General features: G+C 40.3%; 1 protein-coding gene across 2 annotated transcripts in view; it reads right to left on the bottom strand.

Annotated features, from left to right (window-relative positions):
- Window positions 1-18,201, bottom strand: part of PLCG2 (phospholipase C gamma 2) — a 99,020-nt gene that overhangs the window by 16,790 nt on the left and 64,029 nt on the right. For both annotated transcript variants that reach the window (XR_012906659.2, XM_075939997.2), the window contains exons 18-28: window positions 17,261-17,461; window positions 15,625-15,744; window positions 13,291-13,471; window positions 12,634-12,702; window positions 11,661-11,770; window positions 10,439-10,535; window positions 9,321-9,387; window positions 8,896-9,053; window positions 4,018-4,120; window positions 2,500-2,709; window positions 1,204-1,349 (exon numbers count right to left, since the gene is read on the bottom strand). Coding sequence is in view for 1 of the 2 variants with exons in the window: in XM_075939997.2 (XP_075796112.2) it covers window positions 1,204-1,349; window positions 2,500-2,709; window positions 4,018-4,120; window positions 8,896-9,053; window positions 9,321-9,387; window positions 10,439-10,535; window positions 11,661-11,770; window positions 12,634-12,702; window positions 13,291-13,471; window positions 15,625-15,744; window positions 17,261-17,461 (1,462 nt within the window). In the remaining variant the exon portion in view is untranslated. The remainder of the gene's footprint in view (window positions 1-1,203; window positions 1,350-2,499; window positions 2,710-4,017; window positions 4,121-8,895; window positions 9,054-9,320; window positions 9,388-10,438; window positions 10,536-11,660; window positions 11,771-12,633; window positions 12,703-13,290; window positions 13,472-15,624; window positions 15,745-17,260; window positions 17,462-18,201) is intronic.

The raw sequence follows: 18,201 nt of genomic DNA, 5'->3' as shown, positions 1-18,201 counted from the left end.
TCAGACTTGCACAGGCCAACTTAATTCTGGTCTGATTTGTGTGTGGTTGACTTTTGTTCAAAGCAGCTTTTCTATGCAATATATAGATACATGCACAAACACGTTTCTCTTTCTTATCTTTCTTTCTCTCTTGCTGATAGCCATTCAATAGTCTGAATCAAATTTCAGTGCCCCTCTCCCTAAAAATGACAAAGTGGACCTCCATTCTTGCAAGCAAAAATAACTGCAGGTGTAATCTGGCATGAGCAATTATTTGTGCCAAGAGTTCTGGTGACTTATACAGGCTGATCAATGAATGCACTTGTAAATCAATGGCAAACATCAGAGTCACCTAAATCATGAGCATAAATAATTATGGGTGCAAAAAATGTGTCTGCAAAAATGAGGGACAGCGAATGAAAATCCAGCTCTGTACACCACACTCTCACAGAACATACAGAAGACTCCTCACTTCAATTGCCACTGTTCGATTCTCATGATGATCAGATAATAGTGAGCCTTTTGTACTCTTTTAGCCTTTCCTATGTTTCTTAAAAAGCGTTTGTTCTTTTGTTTTACTTTTACAACTCGTGTCTGCGTTCAAACTGTAGTGAGAAGTGTATTTGTTCCTTACCATCATTTCTCATAAAACATATGCTATTTTGGAAGACATCTCTGTTGCTAAATAGCAGCTGAGAACACAAACAAGTTCAATTTACAGATGGTGCCAGGACCCACTATAGTGTAATTTTCAAACAATAAACTCTTTCTCTTCATAAAAAATAACATTCTGACATGATGGAGTGTAGCAAAATAGCCACATTTTCTCCTATTGTGTTCTGGCTTAGTTTCTTTTTTTCCATTATAAAAACCTATTTCATTCAAATTGGAAACCTGTTGAACTAATAAATCTGTTGCTAACCAGTCTCTAATTGGATCTTTCTAATGAGGACTACAGTGGAGGTCAATGCAAGTTGATGTGATTTTTAATAGTCACCATATACATTCCATTTTTCGGTTCTATATTAATTGATATGACAAAGAGAAATGTATTTAATTTAATGGAAAATGGCAGAATTAGTTTTATTTTTAAATACTGGCATTTAAATAAAGTATGTTTTGGCAATTTGTCACAGCTCCTGCTCTGAAAATATAATAGTTTTATTTTTAGTCATATGGACCTTTATTGCTTATAAAAATATATTTACAAAAGAAAAGATTTACCCTCACTGTCAAAATCATCTGCAATTTCCTCTTTGATTCACTTGGCATTGGGTCATAGTCCTCGTTTCTCATGTTTTCTGGCTGCAAAATGTATCCAGTCCGTCCATTAAGTGAAAACAAGGCATGGTTTATTTGCACGTATTTATCTGGGGAGAGAATGAGATAGCCATGATAGTACAGTTTCCCATTTTATTTAATCCAAAAGGTTGACAAAGTATCCCTCTTTGATGGCTCCAGAGTGTCATTCCCACTAATGTTTCACTTCAGTAATTAGAACGATTGTCCTTGGTTCAATGATTAGATATCTGATAGACACTCAACTTCATACCAAAGCCTAGAGAAAATTCTGTCAAACCAGAAATGTTGGGAATTTTCAGTTCACACACATTTTCACTCGTCAGTGAACAGGTTAAAATATCTATTCAGTAATAAACACAAGCTGATATCTAGAGCTGTGCAGAGAGAAGAAGCTCCTTTCCAAAAAACATGTTAAGATTTTGAAAAGGAACAAAAACTAATTTCAAAATTTCCCATTGGAAGAAAATTACTGTTTTTTTTTTCCAAGAGAACAAAACATTTCATTTTGACAAAATTGAAACATTTTGTTTAGATTGTGGCCTTTAAAAAAAAATTCTGACCATACGAAATTAAGAAACAAAATGACAAGTGATCTCAAAATGAAAAAAAAATACGTACTCCATATCCAAAAATGTAGAAACAAGAAATTAAATTCTTGTGCACCTCACATGATTTCATGAAATGTGTCAATTTCAATGTAACTGTGCATTCTGACAGAATGTGGTTCCATCACAGTTTCTCCAACCAGCTCTTCTAATAGCTCTTGATCATTAAATGGAATTATTGTCAATACAGCTCCACAAAATGCGGTCTAGTAGATTGTCAGCTGCTCTTAATTAGTATCACTATCAAAATCAGTGGAGTTATGCATTTATACCAGCTGATGTTGTGGCCATACTGCCTGGTCCAACACCCTTTACAAAGTAAAGAGACAGACTCCAGGATTTCAAGGGAGTTGGATCAGGTTGCACAAGTAAATTCTACAGGGTGGCTGGAGATTAATTTTCTGGGATTTATCCTTGTAGCCAATCCACAAAGTCACAAGCAAACATCTACTTTCAATCCTCTCAGGCACTCACATTCCTTTTTCCATTTAGTAAGATACCTTGGAAAGGAGAGTCATAGTGATCATGACTGGGGACAGATTAGAGGGGGAAATTTATAATAATCAATGGAAAGAATGAAAGACAATTAGGCTCCTCTTCACAAGAATGTTACCTGGGGTCTGGAAATTAAGAGACACCATCTGGGCACCACAAAACCAGAGGCGAAACGGGTCATAATTGGATGAGTCAACCCTCTGTCCTTTAGGGTATACTCGCGTCAGTCCCTTTTGGTTGTACTTCAGCAGCTCACCAGGCTTCTGCTTGACAACACTTTCAGCCTTGGTTTCCACAAAAGACCGGATTTCTCTGAAATCAGGATTGTCTACATGGGGTGAGGGGGGAGGGAAGGGGAAAAAAGGGACAAGAAACCACCATTTATTCTCCATTTCCACTGGAGTTTTGCTTTACCTTATCCTTTAACACAATAAATTGACTGTTAGTTAATACACACACCGCAAACTGGCTGAACGTCAAGTCTGAAAATTAAAATAACCTGTCTGCCTGACAAGTCCTCTAATCGCTCATTGTGGGGGGACTGGATGAAGGCTACAGTGTTGTTCTCATCCCATCACTACTAATAAAGCTCCTTTGATCACGGCAGCACATTTTTAAATAAGACATCCTTTCCTATGTGTGAGTGGGGGGGATGGAGGGCAAGCCATGCTTAACAACGCCTCCGACAATGATTGCAATTGTAGTGTCTATCTACACTGATGGTTTACTGCAAGCATTCGCAAAGAATCTTAAGCAGGAAGAGGATACTTGTTTGGTACTCCTTGGATCTAGTTTCAATGACCAAAAGCCAGCAAGTAATCAATTTCAGCCTCAATCCAGGAATTTTTACTGATATTTCACCCCATTCTCATTTACACTCAGACACCTTCACATTATTTCCAGGAGCCTCCTTGTAAATGACAAGCAGGCTCTCATAGTAAAATATTACAAAGTATAAAGCAAGTCGATTTTAAGGTTGAGTTTTTTCACAAATCACAAAATAATTTATTCAGAGCCTTTTCTCATCTTCTAAAACGAAAGGAGCCAAGTGTGCATGTTGATTTCTGGTCAGCTTCACTATCAGTGTTACACTGGAAGAGTGGCTTGAATAGGCCAAGTGGAAATTTGCCACTGCTCCAGAGCGTATCTCTCTGACATCTTCAATTATAAAAGACAATGTCATTACTTCACTCCATCAACAGACACTAGAGCTTCCTACTCTTTGTCACTGTCATTTCATGAACATTAGTAATGTAGCATACGGAAAAGAAAAATCTGAATGAATCATTTCCAAGTCATTCTCGTCTCCTCAGAGCTTTCCTTCCTTCTTTATGATCTCTTCTCTCTCTCCTTTCAGTAGTATGTTCCGTATTTAATCCTAGACTTAAGCCTTGACAAGTTGAGATGCATGCTCAAAACAATTCTGATAATTCACTAGAGTTCACCTGACATTTTAACATTTGAATATTGTAAAGCTCGCTCCAGTATGTCACTGAAAACCCTGCATGTCTGAGGCTGAATTGTCCCAGTGTAGAAAGCAGGTATTTTATTTTCCGTTCTAAAATTTCAAGTGTTTCTTTGAACAGGATTGGCATGCAAACAGACAACGTGACATTTATTATTAAAAATAAATCACCTAAATTGTCCTTGGATTTGCTTGTTGGTTTACAGTAGATTACCAAGTCAGATAATTCAATGGCAATTAATTGATTCTTTTCCCAGTACTTCCTCCTATTCTCCTGTTTCAGATTAAAAAAATATTTTAGATTGCATATACGAAGAACACGAAGGCACAATAAACAATAAACTAAATTATCTAAAGGGAGGATAATTATGTTAAAACATTCCTTGCTCCCTGATTTCATATTTAACACTTCACAAACATACTTGGATAGGACAAATTTGGGGCTTCTGTTTTTCAGGGTTTATTAATATAATTTTGGGGGTTCATTTTTAGCAATATTTGAATTGTATGTTGATTTCCAGTAACTGGGGATTTTGGGGTCTCTATTTTGTACTGTAATGTATATACAGTAGTATATACTGAAACCTGTCATCTCTTTGTAATGTTCCTTAAGGCATTTTAACGTAGTGATGTTTCAGACAGCACTACATTAAAGCACATTAGGGAACCTATAGGCTGTGTCTACACTGGGCCACTTATTCCGGAAAATCAGCCGCTTTTCCGGAATAAGCTGCGAGCTGTCTACACTGGCCCTTGAATTTCCGGAAAAGCAACGATACTCTACTGTACAAAATCAGCCGCTATTCCGGAAAAACTATTCTGCTCCCGCTCGGGCATAAGTCCTTATTCCGGAACACTGTTCTGGAAAAGGGCCAGTGTAGACAGCCCAGTAGTCTTTTCCGGAAAAAAGCCCCGATCGCGAAAATGGCGATCAGGGCTCTTTTCCGGAAAAGCGCGTCTACATTGGCCACAGATGCTTTTCTGGAAAAGGGGCTTTTCCGGAAAAGCAGCCTGCCAATGTAGACGCTCCTTTTCCAGAAAAACTGAAAACGGAATAATATTCCGTTTTAAGCAGTTCCTGAAATTCATGCCAGTGTAGACACAGGCATACTGTACTGCACACCAGCAGGGTCTACATAGACCAATTAATGCCCAACACATTATTGTGCTTTAGAAATCATACCCCTGTAGTCCTCATTATTGCTCTGTGTGGACAAACACTTAGATGCAGTTTATCCAGTTCTTACTAGATTAAAAAAATCTATTTCATTTTTAATGGGGGAGTGTTGACTGAAATCTAAATCCAGAGGCCCAACACACATTTAAGTCCCAATTCAAGAAAGCAGTTAAGTATGTCTTAAAAACCTGAGTTTTAAAAGGCTGCTACTCACTGTTGTGGTTTAAGTATCATTTTCAAAAGGGATTTAGGCACTTAGCTGTCAAAATCCCATTGACAGTCAATAAGATTTTCACTCCTAAGTATCTAATAGGGATGTCAGATATTGGGTAATAGAATAGCTGAGTAACTACATAAAACATCATCAATCACTTCACTACTCTATAGTCTCCAGGTGCAGGGGCAGCAGCCAGTGCGCTCCAGCTACACTCCGGGGAACCCCCTGCTACTCCACGCTGCTGCTGTACCAGAGGCAGCAGCGCGTGGTGCCAGGCAGGAGCTGAACTGTGAGAAAAGTCAGTTTAAAAATCAACTCCCTGTGCAGACCAGCTTATCAATCCATCGTATACTCAACTACTCATTTACATCCCTAGCATCTAAATTACTTTTTAAAAAGAGACTTGGACATTGTAAAGTGGAGTGCAGCAACTGCCTCAATACCTTTAAAAATCTGGCTCTAAGCACTTTCCTGAATAGGAATCATATAAACCTGGCAGTTGAATTACTGTTTTTAATATAGATATATATAAATCTAGCTAAATTCTTAACTCAAAACATCATATCAATGCACAGACCAAAGAACAATGCAAAGCATCATGAAGTTTATCTCCACTTATTTATCATCTAAATCAGGATTAAGTGCCTCTAGTGACTCCCCCAAGGATGTCATGCAGTTGCCTCCAAATGCACAGCCCAGTGCTCCAGCAGTTCACTTTTTGCAAAGCAAGCCAGCATTTCCAGCAGGTACAAAAAATAACATAAGAGTTAACTGAAACATCCACAATCTACTGCAAGGCTAGGGGTTTAACTCTTGGTGCTGTGGGATCTGATTGAGAGCACCTGCAAACCTATTCAAATGAGAGTAGGGAAGCCAGGCCACTCCTCACTTTGGCAGGCACTTGGTCGAGATTTATAAGCCACTGAAGTCAATGAGAGCCCTGCATTAAGTGAAGGCAGAATTTGGCAGAAGGTGATCAAAATTACAAAAGACACAAAAAGTGATTGCAGGCAGAAGGTATAAATGGAGTCGCATACTGAACAGTTACTAGCTTCAGGACAAAAGGTGATAAAGCAGAAGGAAACAGGAAATCTCCAAAAGAAATTCTCACAACAGCAGGAGGAGGGAGGAAAACAGGAGCTGCAGAGAGACGTTTTTCCAGAAGCAGTCACCAGACCAGAGAGCGGGTGCTGTGGTCTAGGAAAAGCAAAGAGGGGATTTAGGATTATGAACTGACATCATCTTGGACAAATGCAGATATGAGCTATTGCCTCTTTGTAATGCCCACTGCAATGTAACATCTTAATAGCCGTGCAACCTTCACTTGTAAGCAGTGAATGCTTTCATGAAAAGGAGTAGTTCCAGGTGCTGTAAGCTCATTCTCAGAAGTACACTTCTATGGACAGCTAAACAGAAATCAATACCAACAGGAATGGACCACTCCTTGGAGTGTGGTTATTGCCATTATAAAACAGGGATGACAAAGTGGATAAAGCTCCAAGTTGAAATCTCATCATTTCACTGCTCAAGTGTAGGGCCCTAGCCTATTCACGGTCCATTTTAGTCAACTTCACAGCCATGAGATTTTAAAAATGGAAATGTTGTGAGTTCAGCTATTTAAATTACAATTTCGTTGTGCTGTAATTGTAAGGGTCCTGACCCAGAAGGAGTTGTTGGGAGAGGGTCATAGGTTATTGTAAGGGAGGGGTTGTGATGCTGCTACTCTTGTGCACTGCTGCTGCTGGCAGCGCTCCCTTCAGAGCTGCATGGCCAGAGCACAGTGGCTGCTCACTGGGAGCCTCGTTCTCAAGGCAGAGCAATCGCCAGCACAGCAAAGTAGTAAAGGTGGCATATTGCCCCGCTTACTTCTGTGCTGCTACTGGCAAAGCACTGCCTTCAGAGCTGGTGCCTAACCAACAACTGCTGCTCTCCAGCCATCCAGTTCACTTGGAATACTGCAAAATAACCTGCAACTCCCTTTTAGGTCAGGACCCCCAAGTTGAGAAACGCTGGTCTCCCTCCTCGCCCTCCATGAAGTCTGCACAGTACATAGTAAAAGTGCACACAAAAAGGCCAGATTTTAGAGGGGGAAGGCCAGATTTCACATTCTGTGATGCATTTTTCATGGCTGTGAATTTGACAGGGCCCTCCTCATGCGTAACACACACCTCCCAATGCATAATGATAAAATCTTTATATCCCATCATACTGACATGTTGTCCCTCTTTGTACTGTACATCTCGACCCTTGCAAAGTGTACATTGCTGCCTACTCAATGAGCTTTAAAGTGGTAATCCAGTGGCAAACCATGAGTGTCCCATTGGCAGGAGAGGACGTTAGAACTAGGGAGCTATTAAATGCTTCTCTGACGGCAAAAGGATGAGAAAACTGCCTCTTAAAGGGCTGCTAATACATCTGAAAAAATATTCTATTTAGAGACATTTCTACTGGATCATGTTTTCCTTCCCCACATTTTTATAACCTACTGTAATGCCACAGGCATGAAAACAGAGCATTTCTTTCATAACAAATCAACAGCTCCTGCTGCTTCCTCCCTAGCTGAAGTGACAGCTCTCTGCTTGTGACATCAAGTAAGTTTGCTGTAGTTGTAGATATAATTCTGTGGACACAAAGCAAACCATGAAGACCTCAGCTGAGGGATAAGCAGTAGGAGCCAATGAAATGAAAAGAAACACAGATCATTGTCATTCAAATCACACAAGGAATAATAAAAAAAGAGGAGGAGGAATGCAGAAAACAGGATATCTAAGTAAAGTTGCTCCTTTGCGTGTTCTCAATGGGTCAAAGGCTTTTTACATACTAGAAAGGTAAAGAGGAGAGAAAAAGAGAACAGCCAAAGGGAAGGGTTATGGAGCATCAGTGGCAGGCTCTGCAGAATGTCCTACCCTGTCCTTCTGAAGAGGCAGAAAAGCCTCAATGATGGAGAAGCTGAAGTAGAGGGGAAATCATTCTGCTATCAGAGATCTGGAAAACACCCAGGTGAAGATAAAAAGAGGAATTCCATGCTGCAGGTTATTACTAGTCTGATATAATGAAGTTATTCACACACAAGTAGGAAAGTGTTTTATATATTCATTCACTGGAAAGCAGAGGTCAGAAGCAGGACTATGAAGAGGAGTTTGGGCAAAAGAGCTCACAGAGCACATGCAGTAGTGGATTACTTTTCAAACTCGGTTCTCCACTGCCTTGTACCAAGCATGTCATATTTTACCCCTGTGCAAAGTGGATGTCAAACACTACCATTATAATTCTTTACTATTTCCTATCTACTTTGCCTAGTTGCACGCAACAACATGGAGTATAAAGCAGAGGAGACTCCAGCTGTCTACTTGAGAACTCTGCAGAACAAACTTTTGAAACTGATGGCTGATGTTCTGCAAACTATCCTGAAATGCCTGAAAGTTTAGGAAAGCAGATCCAGATTAGCAAGGTACCTTACTTTATGTAAATAGTCCCACTGAAGTCAAACTGCTGAAACAAGTCCTATAAAATATATATGCAAAAATTCATGTGTTCGGGCTTTAGTGAAGCTTGGGAAGCTTAAGTGGTTCTCAAACAGGCAAAGGCTCATTATTTCCTAATTTTATAACCATCCATTGGAAAATAAAACAAAACAATTATTTTCTCCTGGTACCTCTTCTGCAGTTTTCCATGTGATTTCCCTGATGCTTTGGTACCATTCAAACAGCTCTTCAACTGTATCGGTTGCAAATTCAACAGGAGGATCTTCTGGATTCCTGGGCTCCAGTAGGAAGACAAAAGCCTTATCGTGCTTCCCTTGTGGCATTTTCACTATTGGACAGACCAGTAATAACAGAGACATACTCAAATTTATCAACTCTTTTAGTCTTAAGTGCATGCTGGTTCAATGCAGTAGCCAGCCATACAGACTTCCACTATAAAACCTCTTGTCAGGCTAAATAGATGGCATCATCAGGCTGCATTATAGGCCATATAAACATAAGGAAGTTTCACAAAACTTTTCCTGCTCAATGAGAAACAGCCCAAATAAAGGAAGAAAACCTAAGAATCTTGCTACAAGCTCCAGAGGCTACGTACCGACATTGTATGCATTGAGGACCAGTATGCCACGACACAAAGAGCCTAAGGGGTTGTCCTCAATAATCTGTGAAGAAACAATGTGTTTAATTTGATTCACTTAATCTTTTCCATTTTAATCAGTAGTCACAGGATGCATAACAAAAATGAAACACAGAGTTAACTGCTTATAACTGCCCACAATGTCGTGGAGAAACTGCTAAGGGCTCTGTTTAAAAAGTTCATTTTAATGAGAGAATGTCTTATTATGGATGAAAGATGACTAGCAACACTGGCTAGGAATAATTCTTGTTCATCTGTGGGTCTTCAACGAGACCAGTTCCCTGTTTCCTAACTTGCAGACATGTACCACTTGAATTCAGAAATCAAATGCGTATTTTGACTGTTGCATTACAAAGCTACTATCCTGGCGTAATCGTTCCTTTTCTAAGCTTCCCTTTATACAATACTAAAAAGATCAAAATGTTCATATAAACTTCTCTAACACACTCCCTAGCCAACGCTGATCTGAGGGCTCATTGAACATTTTATTTTAAAAAACCAAAAGAATTTGTGCAATTTAATAACTGCCTACTCAGATTTTTGCTGTCATTTGTTAGATCAAATTGCTCTTTGTCCAAGACTCTGGAACAGATTTTCACATGCTTTTGGCAATCACAATTGGCTCAGTTACATACTGGGTAACAAGGTGTGAAAATAGCTAATTAGATGAATTTGTGCACCCCATATTCCCATTTGCGAAGACCACTGCAGTAACTATGTGGGCTAATTAGATGCATACGTGGGGCATATAATTGTTCCACACATCAATCTGAAAATCTGACTCTGTATGCTAGCACTACCGGCAACTGTTATGGCCTCTTTATAAATCCACTGGTCAACAACTCTCCCTAAACACTGTTCCATAATGAACAACCTGCCAAACACAGCTAGTGGCATCAAGCACAGAAGAGAATTGAGTCTGAAACAGCTCCAAGAAGAGCAAATAGTACTTTTCTACTCTGCACTAAGACTGAATCATGTACAACCTACAATTATAATCTCATGAATGAGAGAAACCAGCTCAAAGGGCAGCATCATACTAATGGAAGACATGAAACAAACCCTATAATCCTCACCTGGTTTTCAAGATCTGCCGAGTTATCATCCGACATGTCCTCAACGTAATTAGATGGAAAATACTGTTGGACTTTTTCTCCATAATCTCCTTTCCACCTGAAATTTAAAAAACAAAAAAGAGACACAACTGAAATCCTTCAAAACACGGGCCATCAATTAAACAACAATCCTCAAGAAGTTGGTCATTAATACCCAAGACCAGCTTGCACCTCCCTGGTCCAACACCCTTGGGACCTGACTAGTCTTGGACCAGGGAATTAGCCAGACCAGGGAAAGTCAATGCACCAGAGGCTCTGCTTTTCCTCTTTGGCTGCCCCACTGCCACCCAGGGCTCTGCTCTCCCTACGGGGTGGAGGTCTCTGCTTTTCCCCACAGCTCTGTTGCCACCTGGGGGTCCGCTTTTGCCCTGTGACTCTATTGCCACAGGGAGGGAGGCTCTGCGCTCCCCTCAACAGGTCCCACTGCCACCCAAGGCTCCACACTCCACCCGGTGGCTCTACTGCCTCTAAGGTCTCTCCCCACCGGCCCCCTTGCTGCCAGGGACTCCATGCTGTGTCGGGAGGCTCCACTGCCACCAAAGGCTCCGCTCTCTCAACCCCCTAGTCTGGCAATGCTCCTGGCCCCACAGGGCCACCCCAATGATGCAGGACCGGGGTGTTGCCAAACTAAGAGTTTCAACAAGAGGACATTAAATTCCCAAGCATTCAAATCAATATATAAGCCAGGTTGGAAAGAAACACAATTTAAAAGCACTTTGGTTTTCAAGAAGTGTTGTACAAAGCAGGGAGGTGCATGCTGTGCTGCTGATACAGGATTAGCCTTTGGCCCCTGTTTTGCACAACTTCTCCTGCAGGAAGTGAGTGTTCAGGAGGAGTGCCAAGGGGAAAAGGGGCAATCCTGATGTGCTAGAATTAGGCTGTACCAAGCATAGGTTGTTGGCATGGGTCGCTCCTCTCAAAAGCTCTTTGATGGTACTGCAAATACCATGCAGTACTTCTTAGCAAAAAACCAGGCAGGAGCTATGAGTCTCAAGGTGGGAAGCTTGAGAAAATTAAAAGGGGTTTTCTTTCTTCATCAACTTCTGGGATGTATAAGAATAAGTCTAAGAATCAGCAGCAGGGTAATAAGCCACGATTTTAAGAACCACTACACAAAGCTGAATTCATTTCCACATTACATGCATGACATGGCAGCTCTTCCACAAGGAATCACGCTCCTTACCAGCCTCCTGTTTCCTTTGTGACGTTATGAATTAGGGCCCCTCTGCAGAAGCTCAGTTCATCATTTCTTTTGGCTTTATAGTCATATATGGCTTTCACTGTTCTCTGAGGCTTTAAGAAAACCAAAAAAAGGGGGTTAGAGAAAGGGACAGGTCACAAAACTATCAATAAACCCTTCCCAAAAGAAAGAAGATCTTTTTCTTTATTAGACGTGGTAAGCGTCACTCTAAGGTTCCAGAGTGACATCTACTGGTATAAGGGAGAGGCAAAAGATAACTTCTTTTGTGGTTAAACAAACACAGAGAACTGTGAGCTATCATCCCTGCTTACACGCACCCGGATTCAAAGAGCCCTGCAAATCCATGGATAGTCGCTTTATATGGGCAGATGTGGCTGCGGATATCCACAACTCCTTTTTGCAGATATGGAAGTGGATACAAATTTTCTATCTAGAACTCTGCAAATTTGCAGATATACACAGCTATCCACATCGATGGAGGTCCATGTGGATATCTGCGACTCATTTTTGTGGATACAGATGAGAATACAAATTTTTCAAAGCTGGGAAGCAGTCTCTCTTCAGGCTCTGCATCAATCCTATCATCTGCTTCAAAACTTCATCAACAATACTACAGAATAAATTTCCTCTAGGAAATTCAAGTTTTGATCAGGACAAGGAATTTCCCTATATTGAATTTACCGCTACCTGAATTCTTCCACAAGAATGTCAAATCATTAGTCACAAAGAGAAAGAATTACACAGGAATGTACATTTACAGCCAAGATGGCTTTTGCAAGAATAAAAAAAAAATTAAAAGGATACACTGAAAAATTAAACCCCTCCTGAGTTTTACCTTCCCCCACAATTCAGGTACACCTATTGAAAAGTATGGAAATATCAATGCAAATGTTCTCACATCTATTAAAGGCAGGAAGATTTAGTTTGAAAACAAATCACTTGAATGTAAACATACCACAGTTGGGGTTATTTCGTTAGGCTCTACATACATCTTGACATCATAAAGCGAATTAATATCTTTCTCCTAAAAACGTTGGGGAAAAAACAAAGTTAGGGAAGTATATTTTAAATCTACAGCAAGACTGTTCTAGTAGAGCAAGGAGGGACCCCTATGTGTAGTACATACATATCTATACTTATCTAGCATATCAGCAATTCAGAAACTGGGGGGAGGGAGGGTTGACCAGAGCTGGGAGCCCATCTCTGCTAGAGATCCATTTCTATCACTAGGTCACCATGTACTTTGGGAAAGACATTTCACCTGCCTGTGCCTATGTCTGATGAAACAGTATTATGACCATATTACCTCACAGAAATATCACTTAATTCATTAAATGTTTGTAAAGACCTTTGAGAGGCTGAGTGAGATTATGATGTGGAACTGAAAAAAAAAATAACAACAGCTGTTATACTTCAGGTATTAGAACCATGTTGCTATAGTTTAGGTTCTCTAATCACTGCAGGTCTCCTTGTTTACAGAAGTGCTTTGAGGTACATGGGTCCTTTTTTTTTTGTGGTGGGGGTTGGAATTTTATCCTCCTTCGCCTCCTATCATGAAGGAGGATGGCATTTATCTTTCACTGACTCACTTCATTACAAGGTAATCACTTGCCGTGCTGTAGCGGTCTAGCAGTTCCTCAGTCACAGGATAACGCAGTTTCATTTTTCTGTACAAGCAGTGCTTTTCATAGTAGGTCACCAGTTCGACTAAGCTTTCAAAATAGGCAGAGGTTCCCAGCACAAAGTGGCGGCCTTCTTGTTTAATTCGGCAGTGCTTCACTTTCCCCTCGGCTCTGTGGAATTAATACAGGTGCTGTGATAGATCCCAATGGCTTTGAAAGTAACACAGAAAAACCTCACTTACCGTAGTAAAAGCCATTGGGATCTAACGTAGAAAAACCTCACTTATTATCCCCAGACATGTTAAAAATGTATTGAAAAGTTCCGTGCTTTTCCAAAGCCTCATTTATCCAAATTAATTTCAGGTTGCCCCATTCAATTCACAAATAAAACAGAATCGAAAATGGTCTCGCTCATCTCCAATTTGGGAGCATTGGAAATACCCTCATTTTTTCCTGCTTTCATTTCCCCATCATCCCTCACTCTCGATTCATCTCAACTTCACCAGTCATCTAGCCAAGAAGTATTTATCTGAACAAAGGTTTTTTTTTAAGCCAATCACTGTCAAACACTATCAAGTGACAAGAAGAAGTCTCTCCAGAAACAGTGGCCATTTTATACCTACAATATACCTGATAGCCACTGCAATCCACTTTTATAGGAAGGATCTGTATTCACTTGAGCCCAAAGGAAAAATTCCTATCTGGTTGAGCCCAAGTTTTGAAATTTTGGTAATCACTACCCAAACCATCACCCTTCCACTTTCCTAGACATGGAAGATACCTGAAAACTCTTCTGGCAATGAAGTGTTTTCATAAGGACACTGCTCATAGAATCGATAATGGACTTTAATACCCTATCTTCCCAATCCAAGAAAGATGAAACCAAGCTCACTGCAGACTTGAGAAGTCTGAAAATCTTCACTGCAAAATAAAATACTTAAATAAAAGACAGCATGTATCTGCTCTCCAAGACAACCTTCTACATTGCATTAGCAGACATGATTAAAGAAACTTAATATGATTCAAAATTGCATTATAGTTATTAGAAAACACACACCAGTTTCAATCAGAATAGTGATAGAAATGTAGCCGTATTAGTCTGGTGTAGCTGAAACCAAATACAGGACTATGTAGCACTTTAAAGACTAACAAGATGGTTTATTAGATTCATAGTCTCCTATAGACAACCACCTAACCTCAGGATGATTCTTGCCAACAACCACAGGACATACCACACTAATACCAACCCTGGTACCTTCCCTTGCAACAAACCCCATTGCCAGCTTTGTGAACATATTCACTCTGCTGATACCATTATTGGACCTAACCAAGTGAGTTATAAGACCAAGAATACATATTCCTGCGCATCTAGAAATATAATTTATGCGATCATGTGCCGAAAGTGTCCGTCTGCTTTGTACATTGGACAAACGTCTCAGACACTTCGCCAAAGGATCAATGCCCACAAAACAGATATTAGACAGGATCACAAAGAAAAAACAGTTTCTTGCCATTTCAACCAGAAAGGACACTGTCTCAACGACTTAATTACCTGCATCCTGCTTCAGAAGCCTTTTAAATCTGCACTTGAAAGGGAATCCTCTGAACTGTCATTCATGCTAAAATTCGACACTCTATGCGTGGGTCTCAACAAAGACCCCAGTTATCTTACCCATTACAAAGATAGCTTCCCCAATTATCACCTCTAATACCATTAGCTCACAGACATTTACCTGCCCCCCCCCTCCCCCGCCCTGCATTCCCCTTCTGTTCTGAAATTTGATTTGTCCTTTTCATGTGTTCTTTTTTTTAATTGTATCCTTTGGTATATATGGTTGTGACTATTTTCTTCCACTATTTGATCTGAGGAAGTGGGTCTAGCCCACGAAAGCTCATCATCTAATAAACCATCTTGTTAGTCTCTAAAGTGCTACATAGTCCTGTATTTTGTTTCCGTTTCAATCAGAAACTGTTGTTATAGAGCAGTTACTTTTGGCAAGGTTACTGAATAGCAGAGAGATGGAAACTTCACTTTTAGTGAACTGCATAATGTAACAGACGCTGAATGAATCTGAAATTATTATGCCACTTAATTAGGTCTCCTCTGGCCAGAGACTTGGCATCTGAGGTACTGATCCGGCGCTGTATGCACATGTATTTTGCTTCTGCATCCACTTACTTGTGCACATCAAGAAACTGTGTGGTTAACTGCCTAAACTTCAAGAGCACACACTCAGGTTTTATTCATGCAAAGGGAAGATTTTTATGTACCAGACAGCATAAATGGCCCTCTATGTTGCACAGCTGCATTTGTCTTTTCTTACCTGAACGTCATGGCAAATGAATCAGGCTCATCTCTCTTTCTAATCAGAAATGCTCCATCTCGGGGAATTCGCATTAACATGTCTTCTGCTTCTCCTCGGCTTAGGTTACTATAGTACCAACTGCAACAGAGGGAAAGAAAATGGACAAGTGATTACAAAGCTTGTCAAAGTGTCACTCAATAAGAATAACTGGCAGTGTTACTAGAATTAAAGCTTCAGACATTACAAGATAAATTATATATTTAATTTTCCTCATCTTAGCACATATGACAGTATCTTAAAGCAAAATACTGTAGCACATCAGCTTATTTGGGATAAAACCATCAGAAAAATATCCTAATCTTGTCTGCTTATAACAATATAACATAAATCAATTTGTCTCCATAGAACAGCGACAGAGAATGCAGATTTTTCTGTTCATAACCAAGTGTCAGACTGAAGCCAAAGTTTTGATGTTAAAGATTTTAAGGAAGAGTCTAGATATGAGCTAAGAGAAAACAGCAGCCAATGGACCCCTCCTTACAACCAGATGCTGTCACTCACACAGTACCTATTCAAGGTGAGTAATGATTTCAGTGGTGCTAGAATAATATACATTAGTTGAAGATCTCCATCCAGTGATGTAAAAACAAAAACACAGGACACCCTTAACTCTCACTAATTTCAGAGGGCATCTCAAAGTATATAGTACGTTAGAGAATCAGGCCTCAGAACATAAAAATTGTCTTAATTCCTGGACATAAATTCTGCACACAAAGTAAATTTTCTTTTTCAATCTGTAAAACAAACAATGGACCAAAAGCATACATGACGCATGAAAGGGCCGTTCTTATGAGTTCTGTTAACCTATGCTACCCTCGTGCCTGCACCTCCCTCCCACACTGGTGGGAGAGGAGGCTGGCCCTTCAGCAGGAAGGGGGCTGTGCTCAGGGTTGCGGGAGCAGGACCTATGGGGCCAGGAACAAGGCAGATAGGCTGGCAGGGGAGCAGGGATACTGAGCAACACAGCTGGCAGGAGCTATGGAATGGGAGGCAAAGTGGGCAGAAGGGGACACCACAGCTGGATGGAGCTGCGGGCCAGAAGCTGTAGCAGATGGAAGGAGCCTGGAGCTACCAAGGCCAGCAGGTGAAGCAGGAGACGGGGGATTAGGACCACCAGAGCCGGAACTGCCTACAGCCAGCAGTGGCATGAGGCATGTGTAGCATAGGGCACTACCAAATCTGGGGTACAACTGGTGCCCTATGCAGCTGAATATGTTTAAGGATGGACCTGGTGCATGAACAGTAACTTCTGAATTTCTCAAATTAGTTCCCAGGCCACAGACAACAATTCAACTATTTCCTGAGTATTTTAAATTAGTGAACAAAGAAAGGGAACTGGGAAAGGAAGGACTTTGCACCCTCTGGGTGATTTATAGCTTTCACTGTTTCTCTGACTCTTATATCAATGAGCACCTGCTTTACCATTAATTCCCCATGAAACCCAGAGTCTAACCTGAATTTTTCAAGGCTCTTAGAAATCTATGATAGCAGCTACCCAATTTTTCCCTGAATGCATGAAATCCATGGCCATGTATGACAACAAAAAGTTACATCCTTTTACAGAACCAGAGAGCTTCACTTCATCTGTACCTACTCTTTAGTTTCATGAGGTTTGGGGTTAGGCACAGCATCAGTCAGACGCAGCTCAAATTCCGCACATCGCAAGTGGGCTTCCTTGTAGTGTTGAACGAGATCATAGATACTATCAAAGGTGAGGTTATCTGTCAGGTAATATTTCATGATATCGCCATCACTATAAGAACGGATACGACAATGCTGGACCCTACCTGACCGCCTTAAGAAAACAGAGGAAAAACAGCAGTTAATAAAGATTGGCATTTGGGATGTTTTCTAACCTGCTCTTGGTTGATTCTATTTTGTGAATTAGTAAAGTTCCAGCAAATCATGTTGTTTCTGTGGAAAATATTAATATTGTTGGGAGGTGTTCATTTTAGCCTACTGAACTAATGTAGTAATATATGTCACTAGAATTAGCATAGAAGGCTAATTTAAATGTAAATGTAGTAATATATGTCACTAGAATTAGCATAGAAGGCTCTCACCAGTACATCTGATATACTATTACTTATAACTCCAGACTGGGAAAAATTAGGCAAAATCTTTTACTCTTTTCCCTACAGTGATGTCCTCTTTTATCAACAAGATCAAACTCTGATAAGGGAAATGAACTTGGGAAACTACCTGCTCAGCTTGGAAACTGATGATTTACACTAGTGCAAATGTAATCCAATTTTGGCCCATGTGTGGGAGAAATATTGTAACAAACCCTTCGTGCTCCTATAGCTTTATGTGAGTGAAAGATCAGACCAATTAGACTTCTATTACCTATTCCAATCAATGAACATAACCCAAAATAGAGGCCTATCGGGCCTACCAAAATTGGACTAAATTTCACCTTAACAAAAGAGGGTTTTTTTAATCTTTCCACAACTGCACTGAACCCACTACCCCTACTTCCTCCCATACCAGCTGTAAAACCATATTTTTAAAAAATATATATTCCTACAAAATATA

The sequence above is a fragment of the Pelodiscus sinensis genome, chromosome 12 (genome assembly GCF_052426305.1).
Source record: "Pelodiscus sinensis isolate ZL-2025 chromosome 12, ASM5242630v1, whole genome shotgun sequence".
Lineage (NCBI taxonomy): Eukaryota > Metazoa > Chordata > Testudines > Trionychidae > Pelodiscus > Pelodiscus sinensis.
Note: the sequence above shows the minus strand (reverse complement) of the source record. Positions and strands in the feature narration are given on the sequence as shown.